Source organism: Parasteatoda tepidariorum, chromosome 2, assembly GCF_982258835.1.
Source record: "Parasteatoda tepidariorum strain Cologne lab strain chromosome 2, Ptep-v5.0, whole genome shotgun sequence".
NCBI lineage: Eukaryota > Metazoa > Arthropoda > Arachnida > Araneae > Theridiidae > Parasteatoda > Parasteatoda tepidariorum.
Genome location: NC_141756.1, coordinates 31,575,651 through 31,589,173, shown reverse-complemented (window position 1 = coordinate 31,589,173; position 13,523 = coordinate 31,575,651). Strand labels below are relative to the sequence as shown.

Here is a 13,523-nt window from a genome sequence, read left to right as displayed (position 1 = left end):
CCTAGCGAAAAATAGTTTTAAGAGGCTCTTTCACTAATTACTAGGAGTTTCAATCAAAAACAAGTTTCAGCAACTTTTAAAAATACCCGATAGAAATAAGTTTTTCAAACTTACCTATTCAATAAATCCACTTGAATTTCCTTGTAAATTTAGTTTTAACAGAAACTCAGTAAATACTAGAATTTCCTAGGAAAAACGAGTTTTAACTGGATTTTCTGCAGAAAAACCAAAATTTTTCAATGTATAAATGCTACCTAGCATTTATACATTGAAAAATTTTAACATAAACGCATCCTAACTTGAAAAGAAAAAAAAAATATTTTAATGATTTTTTCAGCTTATGATTTTTTATTACTTCTCTATTGCTACACCATAATAAACTTTGATAAAAATAAACATTGTTTACTAATAACTGATGAATATCTTAATAAGCTTTCAACTTTTCACAACTTTATCACCAAATATGGAAAAATTATTGATAATCAAAGCAAGGTGTGATGGGTGCTGTTAAATGTTACATATCTAATTACGTTGTGTCACCCTGTATATCTCGCCAATTTGGGGAGTGCTTCTTAATGTTTGTGCTTATAATTACTTCGTTCGTTGAGGATGCGCTATAGTGAGCATCCTCTAATAATAAATTTAGATATCAACTAAAAATATATTGTTGTTTCGTTTGTTCTATGGTGAACGTCCCTTATTAATACCATTCGTTAAAATTACAGTTCGTTCACATATCGTCATAAACAGGTGCCAAGCTTTTTTCTTCCATTATTGTTTACACTTGTAAAATTATTGTTTCAATTTCTTTGAAGAAAAAAAATCCATTGAAGATTAATTGTATATCATTATAATAAATTTTGATGCTTGCTGTAAATTGATTTATACAATTACTTTATTATAATTTATTTTTGATTAATTTTCAATGATGACTTATTTAATAAAATGTAAATTTGTTTTCTTAAAGTTTAAAAAAATAAATAATTTAAAGTCTTTGATTTTACATTGTTTTACAGCTTTTGACAATGCAAAGCTTATTTTATTTTTTTATTACGAGTTTTGCACGAAAAGAAGGTGCAGTTAATATGAAGTGGCACAATCAAGATTTTTGACACTAAAGGTGGCACTTTAAAGGCTCATTCTTGGCCACACACATTTTAGTGTTATATTATAAAAAATTTAACAATATTTTTATATTAATATTTCATGTAATGTGGTTAGATAGAGATCAAGTAGTATGTTCAAGATTCAGTGGTATACACAATCAGTGATAATTCAGACACTTGAGAGTTGTTGTCCATCTAGGGTTTTTAAAAAGATTCACAATAACCTGAATAACTCTTTATCCAATTGAGGATATGAAATTCCGGTTCATAAGATATTAACCAAACTTAAATTTTTGCTCACCCCTATTGAGACAAAAAATATACACAATTTGCAAAATGTTAAAAAAACGTAGTAAAGTAAACTTTTGGCGACTAAAACTATGAATAAATGTTGAATTTGTAAGATGGAAACAAATTTATAGCAAAGTAATAATGTTGACTTAAAACAAGGTTGCCATTAGATTTCAATATCATCCACATTGTTGTAATAAAAAAAATATGATTGCCATCACATGAAATCCATTCAAATAAGAAAAATATCAGTAATATTCATATACTTACACTGGTGTGCAAAACTTAAGCAACAAGTGGTTTTTCGGCCACAGCTCCCCAACAAAGTATAAGATAGCCATGAAATTGCAGTATAATATGCACGCAATTCAGTAGAAAGATTATTTGTATGCAAATTTTAGAAATAAAGCGTCATAGGTGATGTAAGTGTGCGTAAACCTTGTGGGTCGGCGCGTGCAGGTCAAAGCTGTGATAAAAGGATGAAGAGCACCGTAGTTAAAGACATTCGCTGCAAGTGATTTGTTTTGTGAAACATGTCTTCAAGAAATCATTTAGACGACTTTACTCGAGGAAGAATGATTGGGAAGCTTGAGGTGGGGCGCAGTGAGACCAGTGTCGCCGAAGAGTTCGGGATCAACAAAAGTGTTGTTTCTCGTGCTTGGAATGCCTTTAAAACTACTGGTACAGCTGTTCGGAAGGTTGGTGGTGGCCGTCCAGGGAAAACAACACCAAGAGATGACTGTTACATTGTCCTCCAGGCGAAAAGAAACCGTTTTCAGTCAGCGAGCGCCATATCTTAGCAACTGTGCACAGCCACAGGACGAGAAGTATCAAGATTTACAGTGGACAGACGCCTCCACAAAGGTGGCTTATTTGCTAGACGTCCTGAAGGCTGCATACCTTTAAAAGTTAGCCATCGGCGGCACCGTTTAGAGTGGTGCAGAGAACACGAAACCTGGACACCTCATCAATGGAGTCGCGTCCTCTTCACAGATGAGAGTCGTTTTAGTGCTACAAGCGATTCTCAACATCAGTTGATCTGGAGAGAAGTTGGAGCTCAATTTCATCCCAATAACATCGCGGAAAGAGATCGTTACGGTGGTCCTGGAGCTGTCGTCTGGGGTGGCATTATGTTGAACGGGCGGACTGAGCTTTGGATCTTCGACCGAGGTTCTGTAACTGGAGACCGCTACTGTAATGAGGTAATCCTACCCCATGTGCGCCTGTTCCGAGGGGCCATTGGACCAGACTTCATTTTTATGGATGACAATGCCCGGCCACACCGTACTGCTAATGTTCAAGAGCTACTGGAAAGTGAAAATATCACACGAATGGATTGGCCAGCTTACTCTCCAGATCTAAATCCCATAGAGCATGTGTGGGATGCATTAGGGAGACGTCTTGCGACACGACAGTATCCTCCTGGTAAAACCCATCAGCTGAAAGATGCGTTAAAGGAGGAATGGAGACGTTTACCCGAAGAACTCCTGGAAAATCTGCTGCTTAGCATGGAGAGACGATGCCAAGCAACAATTACAGTAAGGGGAGGGCATATCCCACACTAGGGAACATCTGCCAGTTGTACTTATGCTTCTTCAGGCAATCATGTGTAACGCCACTATATGTCAAATAAAGTCTTTTTTTGTTCTCTACCCTACTTAAAGCTTTATAGTCATTTCTGCGCCATTATTCTTTTACCATCGTTTAAGTATAAAATAATGTACATCATATTCAAATTTCATGTCAATCGGATGATTTCTTGTAGAGTTATGACAAAAAACGCACTTGTTGCTTAAGTTTTGCACACCAGTGTAAAATGCTTCATGTTTGTGTACTGTTGTCTTTCAACACTACCATCTGTAAATTGCAATCGTTGTGTCAAACTTTAAGACTCTGTTATGCTAGGATCCAACTCTATTACTTACAGACCAACCCTGAATATTTTATCACTGATGGCAAGTTGGCAATTTCCCGCCCTGATCTAGCTAGAAGATTGTAACAATAAATGCTGATGGAAAGTGTAACCTTTCTTTTTAATTATCACACAAATCTAGCAATAATATATATAAATGGTGTAAACATGTTGAGCAGCTGATATAGTGATTATAACTGATAATTAACTAATTGATTTTAAATGGGGGTGAGAGAGATTTGAACGTTTATAAGAATTTTATAAACTTTAACCCACTTTTCTAAGACCGATTGCCCTTTGTGCAAAATTTTTCCCAATTCTTGCAAGAGGTCAGGTTGCGTAAACAGGATATTCAATGTTAAAAAAAAATAAAAAAAGAATAAAATGCTGGGAATTATTTTACCAAATAATACTTACATATAGGTTTCATCAATTTGGGGACGATAATTGAAACCAAGAGTTTTATGGCAGTGACAGACTGCATAAGAAAGATCACTACAAGCAGAGTGCTGTTCTTCATCAAGTATTTCAGATCGATCAAATAATAAGAGGTTTTGTTTAATCGAATTATTGTATAGTCTTTCATTAATTGAAAAAGAATTTGTAGAATCTTCTACTTCTTTGTTGCTATCTGCGACAGGAACTATTGCCGTTTCAATAGCTTTTACTTTGCTAATTACTAGGGGAGAAAAGGTTGCTGTAGGAACAATATTAGACTTTACAATTTCTGCTTGCCTTGTTGTCTCATTTATAGACATACGTTCCATATTTAGCGGTGTTCTTTGGGAATGGTCATCAATCAGACGCAAAACATCTGCATAAACATCCTTAGAAGCATCTGAGGACTTTCTCTTCCTCTCAAACAGGTCTAAGAAGAACTTCTTTAGATTCTTAGCAGCAATGAGTCTGGCTTTTTTTTCGGTTAGCGCTCTACCACTTGCCATTGGGACATTATTGACCAAAGCATCACAAATAACAAAAGCCTCCCCACCATTGGGACTGCTTACATCTTTATAAGAATTGAAAACTAAATCCTCTAGTCTTCCTACTCGGGCAAAAGTTGTATAAAGAGTAGATAGAACATCCTGCCTTTTCATTGTTTCCCGTTTCATTTCAAAAGCCGTTGTTTCTAATAATTCCCTGTCCCACTTACCATTAGTACTACTTTTAGAGACCAACTTTTTTCGCAACAAAGTTTTCCCACGTTCTAACGTTCCAGCAGGTAAATCTTTCATGTGTGTCATTACATAGAGAGCCTTGTAGGATGCTTTTCTTTTAGCTCCACTTTTAGTATTATCTAAGGCATGAGCAATTTTAGTAGCACCAATAAAAACTTCACAAAATTGCCCTGAATAGGTGTAATCAAACTTTTTTCTGTGCATAATACGGGTTGCGAATTTTAAATGAAAAGAATTTTCTATACCTAAAGAAATTGCTGCTCTTAACAATAAATCATATATATTGTCTCCGTTGTTGATATTCAGCAATTTCTGAACTTCCTCAGAAAACTTCTCAATGAGGGGAAGGTTTAATAATGTATTCAAAGCATTTTCAGAAGCCTTTTTTTTAGCAATGTATCTGTTTTCTCCACCACTGATGGCAAGTTTAGTTGTACCAATATAAAATTCACAATAGTAAGTGACTTTCTCAGAATTTGTTTCTTCAATAGGATATTGTGTGTATTTGAAATCAATCAAATCTTCAATGTTCAAATCTAATGCTGCAGATAAAATTAAATCAACAGCATTATCTTTTTGCAACTTCAATAATTTCTGAACTTCTACAGTTAATTTCTCAATAATGCTGAAGTTTTCTGACTGAATGAGTGATTTGTAATCAACACTTTTTAAACCTAATGGAAGGCATTCATGTTTTACTTTGCTTTCTTGTTTCTTCTTCTTTTTCCTTTCTCTTACCTCCCTTTTTTTCCTTTCCTGTTTTTCCTTTTCTTCCCTTTCCTGCTTCTCCTTCTCTTCTCCCTCTTGCTTTTCGTTTTGTACCCTTTCACACTGTTTTTTGGATTTAAAAGAGTCTGGATCTAAAATTTTTCTTTTACCTACAAAATAAAAACATGATTAATGAAGAATGACCAATTGAAACGCAAGATTTTAATCTGTACAATATTGCATATTTGTACACATTCCAAATAAAAGAAAATGAGTATCCCAAGAGCAAAATTAAAATCCAATAACTTACTTATTTTTCAATAGCTAATATACAGTAGTATAAACAATAACCCAATTGAGAATTATCAAAAAAAGTCTGCTCAGGCTTTGAAAACCAGTCACCATCCATTTCAATTTGGCAGCTTTTTTCAACTAAGATATGAATTGTTGGTAACTGAAGTCTACAATCAATTATAAAAATAGGTTTACAGCAAGATTAACAGGGAGTAGATAGGTTGATGGAATAATTATGGGTTTTAGTTAAATATATGAATCTAAATGTATCAGGGTTCAAAAATTATATTATAATTATAGCCTAAAATGTCTGGTGGCCCATATTCGGACCAGCATATAAACATATAATTAAAAATATCCTAAAATACTGATTAGACATTCACTCAAATGTTGACTACAAATGAAAAATTGTAAAAGGAAGTTAGATTATTCGTTTTTATCCCCTTAATCATATTTGTTTTGTCTCTGCACAAAAAATAATAAATAAGAAAGTTCACATTCAAATGCAATAGCGAAAGTGCCAATATATATTATTTTATTAATCCTTTAATGAAATAATTATTATTTAATTTAGTTTATGCAGTAATAGATACCTTTAAATGACTACATTTACAGAGTTACATTCCTATGCTATCATTAGTATGTGTTCGAAAAAGGCATTTGGCATGTAATCACTAGACCAGGGGTGTCAAACTCAAAAGCAAACTAGGGCTAAATAAACAATGCTTAACTTTAGGTGGGCCTCAAAAAAAAAAGGTTTTAAAAAAAATCAGTGTTTACAGAAACAAATATTTTTATTTTGAATAGTACATTGTAATAAGCATATATAAAGTAAAATTATTGTTTGACATCTCTTCTTCTTTCCTATTTCGGGAGAAATTTTATTAGCCGAGACTACTTTCAAAACCAGAGTAATATGGTTTCGGATAGGAGATTTATTTTCATTCATAACAGAAAAAAAATTGCTCGCACTGATAAGTAATTCCAAACATGGAAATTATTTCATATGCGAATTTTCGAGTATTTTCAAACCGTGCCGGTAAATATTTGTAAAATTCCGGCACACCTACTTCAATGAATTTTGTCTTCAAATTTGAGTCGCACTGAATCCCAATCACTTCCATTTGCATATTACTGGATACTGAGTCTATATTTATTGAGAAAATCGAAGAAAACAAACAAAATTTGTCTTCCAAAGAATTAAAATCTTTAAATCTTGTTTCAAATTTTATTCTAAGATTTGAAATTTTTTCTGCATATTTTTAATAAGATGCAGTATCCCTGGAATGTATAAAATCAAGCTAACACAGGGTTCCCGCTGTTCTTGAAAGATTTTAGTAGTGGTAGTAAATTTAGGTTATTGATAGAATATATTTTGTATTTCAATATACCACTTAATCGTTAAGTGGTTTAACAAGCTGGAATTTTGATGCATATATACTTTCTTGGGAAAACAGTTTTTAGTGGTGGTTACACAGAAATTAAAATATCGACATTTGATTAATTTTTCTTGCCACTTTTTATAACTTTCAAGGCCCATGGGAACCATGCAAAAGGCTACTCTGAAATAAAAAATAAATAATTTTTATTTTTTTAAACTTCTGGCTCTTGAAAATGCAAAACTTCATATGAATTTAAACACACTTCATATGAAATTATAAAAGTAAACAAATGAATTAGTTGAGAAAGTAATGATTTTATAAAATATACTCCAGATTTAAAATTTAGGGCCCACACTAATTTTAAGTGCTAGATTCACTAGAACTGATAATAGGAAGAACAGACCAACAATCAATTTTTATTTGACTCTTTACATAAGTCGTGATGAACTGATATAGACAAGAATTATTATACAGTTGAGTCTCTGTTTAATAGCACTCTACTTAACAATCATTTCCTCAGAATCATTTCTCAAAATTTTTTTAATGCTACAGGGATAATTTCTAAAATGAAGAAACATTTTCCTGACCTCTCCAAGAAAGTTTATGTAAAATTTAAATCTTGCATAAAATGTTTATAGAGCTAATAAAACTTACAGTTAGAGTTTTTGAGCCAATAATGCAAAATAAATGCATATTTATTAATAAATAAAAAAATTATCAATTACAAAATAATGCTGAAACAATTGTAATCATAATGATGAAACTATATAAATTTTATTACTTATAAATACAAATGGCCATAAATTTTTAAAAAAAAGCAACTGTTTCTTAAAAAGAGTTAAAAAAGATAACTTTTACTCAAATTAAACTTTTAATAAACAAATTCAACCCCCTTGAAATTTTGAACCAGTTCAAAATAGACTGAATGTTTCAGGGATGTTCCATGTTGGATATATACAGTTTTCCCGTGTAAAACACATGGAATACATTCTTGGCGAAGAAAGTGTTGATTAGCAAACAAATTTTTTGTTGGCCATTTTTTTAATATTTAGCTGTCCTATAGCCAACCCGACCATTAAGTTTGCCCGGTAAAAATCTCAGTTTAAAGGGAATTTGTAGTGGCTCTGGCTTTTTTATGGTAGAAAAATCTCCCTTCAAATATTCACTGTTCAAGAATGAAATCTTTTAATGAGTAAAATTTTTTTGTATTAAATTCGACATTTTAATATAATTTTTTTTTTATATTCATAAAGACACAGATGTTCAGTTAGACGATTTCTTACACAATAATGAAGATATTTTAACAAGAGATTTAAGAGATATAGAGGAAATCTCAAAAACATTACAAATGAAAATGGCAAGAAAGAAAGTTACTTTGAAATGCAGTAAAAAATGACTCACTTCTCTCTTCTTAAACCAATAAATTATTGATTACCAATTAATTATTGACTTCAACTATGTTTATTGATGCTTTAAAAATATAGAATTCATCTTTCAGTTCGAAAGATGGCTCTGTTAAATGCTTGAAAAACTAAGTAGGGAAAAAAGTTACAGTAAAACCACATTTAAAACAAAAATTTCTAAATATTTTTTTACAAGAAGATTCACTAGAACTTTTGTATAAAGAGAAGGTAAATAATAAAAATTTATTTCTAATTTAATAACCTAGCTAGTTATGAACTGAAGCTGAATGAATGATGTATACTTATGAACTGAGCTAGAATCATTAAATGTTAATATTTAATACTAGTATGGTTAAATCAGTGTGTCTGTGTCACATTTAATGACAGAGAAACTAAAAATTTAAAAAACAGTAAAAATGAGATACACAAACAAATGAATAAGATAATTTTTTGTTTACCCATCTGTTCTGAAGTAGAATCTTGGTCCTATTTAGTTATTTTAAAAGCATTCAGGTGCCTTGCAAATTTTTGAATCTGTAACATTACCTTGGTTGGATAGCTGAAATAAAATTAATTTTCATCATAGTGATTGCCACAAATGTACTATAAAATTCCCTAATTAAAGTCAAATTCACAAAATGAAATCATTTAAAAGGGGGTTAGTTCCATATTGGTAGAATAGAGGGAGCAAGGTTGGACATTTTGAATAACTTTTTTATTTATTGCTCAAATTTCTTCTGTGAGATATTGTAACTTGGAAACACTGCTGTACACTACCATGTGCAGTCACTTGCTCACACTATAAATAATTTAGTAGAAATTTGCATAAGATGGTTTTTAAGGTGCTAAAGTAACTTTCAAATTTTCGCTTTACTCTTTCTTTTAACATATTTAATTTTCAGAATTTCAACTGAATATTCATATAATATGTTATAAATGATATAGTCTTTTACCTATTTTAATGCTAACTTTTGCTCTGTATAGTTACAATTAATCAGCGTTAAGCATGAATAAACACATGTCTTCACAGGGTTAGTGTAGACATATAGTGGTGGTGTATGCGTTAAGTGAATTTTTTCATTTAAAAGTTAGCAACTTTAGATTTTTTCTTTCTTGAATTGCAGTACAATGAGATCAATAGAAATAAATTTGAACTTTTTAAGAAAACCGACTCAATAAGAGTTGAAAAATTTGTGCTAGTCAATTAAAAAAAAAAAAAAAAAGTGTTGCGCATTGTATTGGTAGAGTAAAAGTTGCTTATTGATTTGGTGATTATGATGTTGAATTCTTAAGCAAAAAAGATGGATATAGTTCTTATAATCATGAATTTTTCACTTGTTCAAAGAAATTCAAGATATAGTTACCAAACTTACATTGCCTGTGACAAGTAGGACTACCAGGACTGCATCTCAATACACAGTTAACATTTATACTTTTTCGGCAAGATAAGTTTCACGAGTTAAATATTATATTTAAAAATGTTTTTAGACAAATTTCTAACGAATGTTCCACATTAGCCCACCTCTCCCCAACATATTTGCGCAAACTTAATTCGCCATTATACTATTCATCCAGATCTGGTATTTGTAAGATTTTAAAAAACAATTATAACGGCTTGCCTAAGGATGGGTACAACCTTTGCATGCAAATTCGAAAGATTGATACCACTATTTAAAACTTTTGACTTCAAAACTTGGCAACCATTTCGGAGCAGATACCAATGTGTAAATCTTCCCATTTAAAGCATGTTAAAATAATCTTTTGACAATCACAATCTTTTTTGAAATAAAATCTTTAGAAGCATTGCCATTTGTAAATGAAAAGATCATAACTTTTTTAGTTTTCACTTATTTGATTTTCAGTTTTTTAAATAGTTATTTAATGTTTTACAATTTACTACTAACTTCATTTTTAAATAAAGCTGATTGCTTAGAAGTTTAATAAGAAAACTATGTACAGCACACATAAAATTATCTAATGATTGGATTGGTGGGTTAACCAAATTTAAAATTTTTACACTATTATAAAAATCTATTATTCAAAAATAATTTCATGCCAAACAAGTTTTTTTGTAAATATTTATTATTTCTGAATATTTTATTTCACAATGATAGAAAACTTTGAATTGTAAGCTATAGAATTTTCAGCATAATTTTAAAGAATGTAATTTTACATGGAAAAACATACAATTCGAGCAAAATCAGTTGATAAGTTCCTAAGAAATCAAATTTCAACAATCTGATTTTTTTGAAATTCAATTTCTCAGGAATTCGACCTATTTCATTCAAACTTTGTATTTTGTTACGTAAATTACATTCGTTTAAATGATGTAAAAAATTGTATACCTGACAATTCATTTTTTTCGATAATTACAAAATAATAAATATTTACAAAAAGTTATTTTTTGCATGATTTTACATTGCTAAAAAATAACTACTTTTATAATTGTGAGCGAAGTGTTTTAACTCGCTTTAAAAGTTTGCGAGATATGAAGAAATATATGCAAAGTAATATTAATTGGTAATAAAACTTTGGAACGTCCTCCTGACCATACTATTGGGAACATAATTCCCAGATTGTGGTTACCCCCAATATTTTGAGGGTCAGAAATCCAAATCTATTGAAAAAATAGCATGTTTATTCTGAGAAAGTAGCTTTTTGAGACTGATTTCATAACTTAAAATATCATGTGCTCTAATTAATTAGCATACTTGAGGTCACCCCCTCGAGCCATTAATATAGAGTATTAGAAAATTGAAATCTGATCATTATATTTAAAGTTCTTCAATCAGGTCTTTTTTTTGTTTGTTACGCTGTACATATGAATTCACAAAACACTTTTATACCTTTCTTATTCTGTTTGACAAATTCAAAGACAAAAGAATTACAAAGTTTTAACCTAAAATTCTCAATATTTGCAAAACATTTTTTTTTTATAAGTAACACAAAAACAATGTTAAATTTTTTTTAAATTAATTAAAATAAATTAAGTTGATCTATTTTAATTAATTTAGGTTAAAAATAAAAAATAAATAAAACAACTTTTTCCCATAGCTAAGTTAACTACCATAATAGGTATTTTACGTTCAAATTAATTGCATTACTGCAAAAACTTAGAAATTTAAAGACTATTTAATGCTTATAAATATAGTTAAAAAGTTGTTAAATAACTCAATGCAATAAATGTAAATTACAACCAAGTGGATTAGCCCAAATGGCCTAAGTCTAGTTATAAATTAGGAAAATACTATTTCATCGAAAATATACCTGCATTGTAACAATACAATATTTGTATATACTTGAGCTAAACATTGTAGTTTATCAGGGAAAAAATCTTAGTAAAATTGGATAAATTCCTTTCTCACCTCCCATTGGCAATCATTTTCCCATGGTTGGCAATACTCTTCTAACTCCATTTAAGCATCTAAAAAATGAGACATTATTAAAAAAGTAGATTTAAATTAATTTAAAATTATAAACTAACTAAAACTAAAGAACAAAATATTCACTGATTGCACTTGAAAAGAGATAAATTGTGAAATTTGTTGCTTTAATAGTAAAGGTTCATTGATTGGCAAACTGAGAAAAAATTTATTGATTGGCATAAATTGTTGAATTTCAAGGCTTGTTTATTTTAGAACTTTTGTTCATACATCTTTTAATAATCACATAATCTTTTAATGATCATGCTTGATATAATTTATTGATTATTTTTTTAATTTATCATTATTATTTGCATGAGTGAGAGAGCAGAAAAAGACATATGAACATATGTGTGATAGATATTAAACACTTACTCTTTTTCAATGCAACTATTTCAAAGTGGCCACCACTGTCCAAATAAAACCAAATTCCCAGAGTAAAACTTAAAAAAATAAATAATAATAATTCACTTGATTTTTATGATTTAAATTAGCACAATTTTAAAAATATTCACCAACTACAATCGCCAAGTAGATTTTACACTTACGTATTTTTTAAACAAAAAACATGTCAATGTTAGCCAAGGGAAGGCTACGAGTTGAGTTGGTCCCTTTCTGTGATGATTTTTTTTAGTTTCTCGCGGGCTATTGCTTGGAAGTTTCCAAGACTTAGAAATTATTCTGCTACAGATCACGATACGGAAATCTCTCCTTTTGGAGAATTACCCAGATATAAAACTGTCCATTGCTTTATACTTTAAAAAATTTGAGAAGAAATTGCCAATTTATCAGAGAATTCCAGTGATATTTTGAAATACCCTGAGAATTGCTGGTTTTTCCAATTCTAGAGAAAGTGGCCACTATGCTATACTTTTAAGAGGTGGTGGCAGGGACTGCAGAACCAGGGAGACAGAGGGTACTTTAGCCTCCTCACAATTTATAAATGGAAAAAACAGTCCCTTTTAAGATAAAAATTTTTAGCTCAATATTTGTGTAATTAAATTTACAATTAAAAAAGTAGTTAATTTTTTGTGTCTGAATTCTGAGTAACATTCGCATTTTCTTGGTTAAAACTGTTACCAAATCTTACTCATCCCCCCCACAGAGGAAATTTATGCTGCCTGATGGGAAAAGTTTTGATTTCAAATGTCACAGCAAACAGAATTAAAAAAAAGAAAGCAGTGAAACAGAATTTATTGAGGGGTAAATAATTTCTTTAATTAATTTTATTTTAATTTCGAATCATGAAGATTAAATTCCAAGTTTGAATACCAGGTACCCCTGATAACTTTGCAATTTGTAATGTTCTAGCAGAAATCAGGGAAAATGAGTTAAACATAAGGGGATTTTCTCAACAACAAAATAAAATAACTTTAAAATAAAAGAAAAATGGAAGATTTCATCTATAGTAAACACTCCAAAATTATTATGCCCAATCCAAGGGGCCCTCAATTCAGTACTCTAAACTTGATTGCCACTAAATCATTTTTATTTCATAACGATAGACAGGTTGTTAGTTCAATTAAAAGATACGGAAATTTTTATTGTACCAACATATATATAGTTCTTATCTTGTCTATGAAATTATGAATAAAATGTAATTATGAGTTTATTTGATCTAATATGATTCTTCTTATAAGTCGTCAAACTTTACCTAAAAATTAAATTTCTACTTGGAATTAATTAAACGAATTTATTTATACGTAAGTACAAAATATATTTTCACAGGCAACAGATATTAAGCATTCCATTATTCTAGTACTTTTCATAACTGATTGTCATTTCACAGCTGATTTTCATTGACTGATTGTTTGGTTGATTGTTATG

At 30.4% G+C, this 13,523-nt stretch overlaps 1 protein-coding gene across 7 annotated transcripts in view; it reads right to left on the bottom strand.

Annotated features, from left to right (window-relative positions):
• Positions 1–13,523, bottom strand: part of LOC107436261 (uncharacterized) — a 26,853-nt gene extending 13,330 nt beyond the window's left edge. The window contains exons 1-5 of one of the 7 annotated variants that reach the window (XM_087157143.1): positions 12,245–13,522; positions 12,072–12,139; positions 11,640–11,698; positions 8,733–8,833; positions 3,727–5,365 (exon numbers count right to left, since the gene is read on the bottom strand). In XM_087157143.1, coding sequence (XP_087013269.1) covers positions 3,727–5,365; positions 8,733–8,736 — 1,643 coding nt within the window. In that variant the 5' untranslated portion in view covers positions 8,737–8,833; positions 11,640–11,698; positions 12,072–12,139; positions 12,245–13,522. Of the gene's footprint in view, positions 1–3,726; positions 5,366–8,732; positions 8,834–11,541; positions 11,754–12,071; positions 12,140–12,244 lie in introns of all 7 variants that reach the window. The other 6 variants (XM_087157142.1, XM_071177380.2, XM_087157144.1 and 3 more) reach the window with 6 other exon arrangements.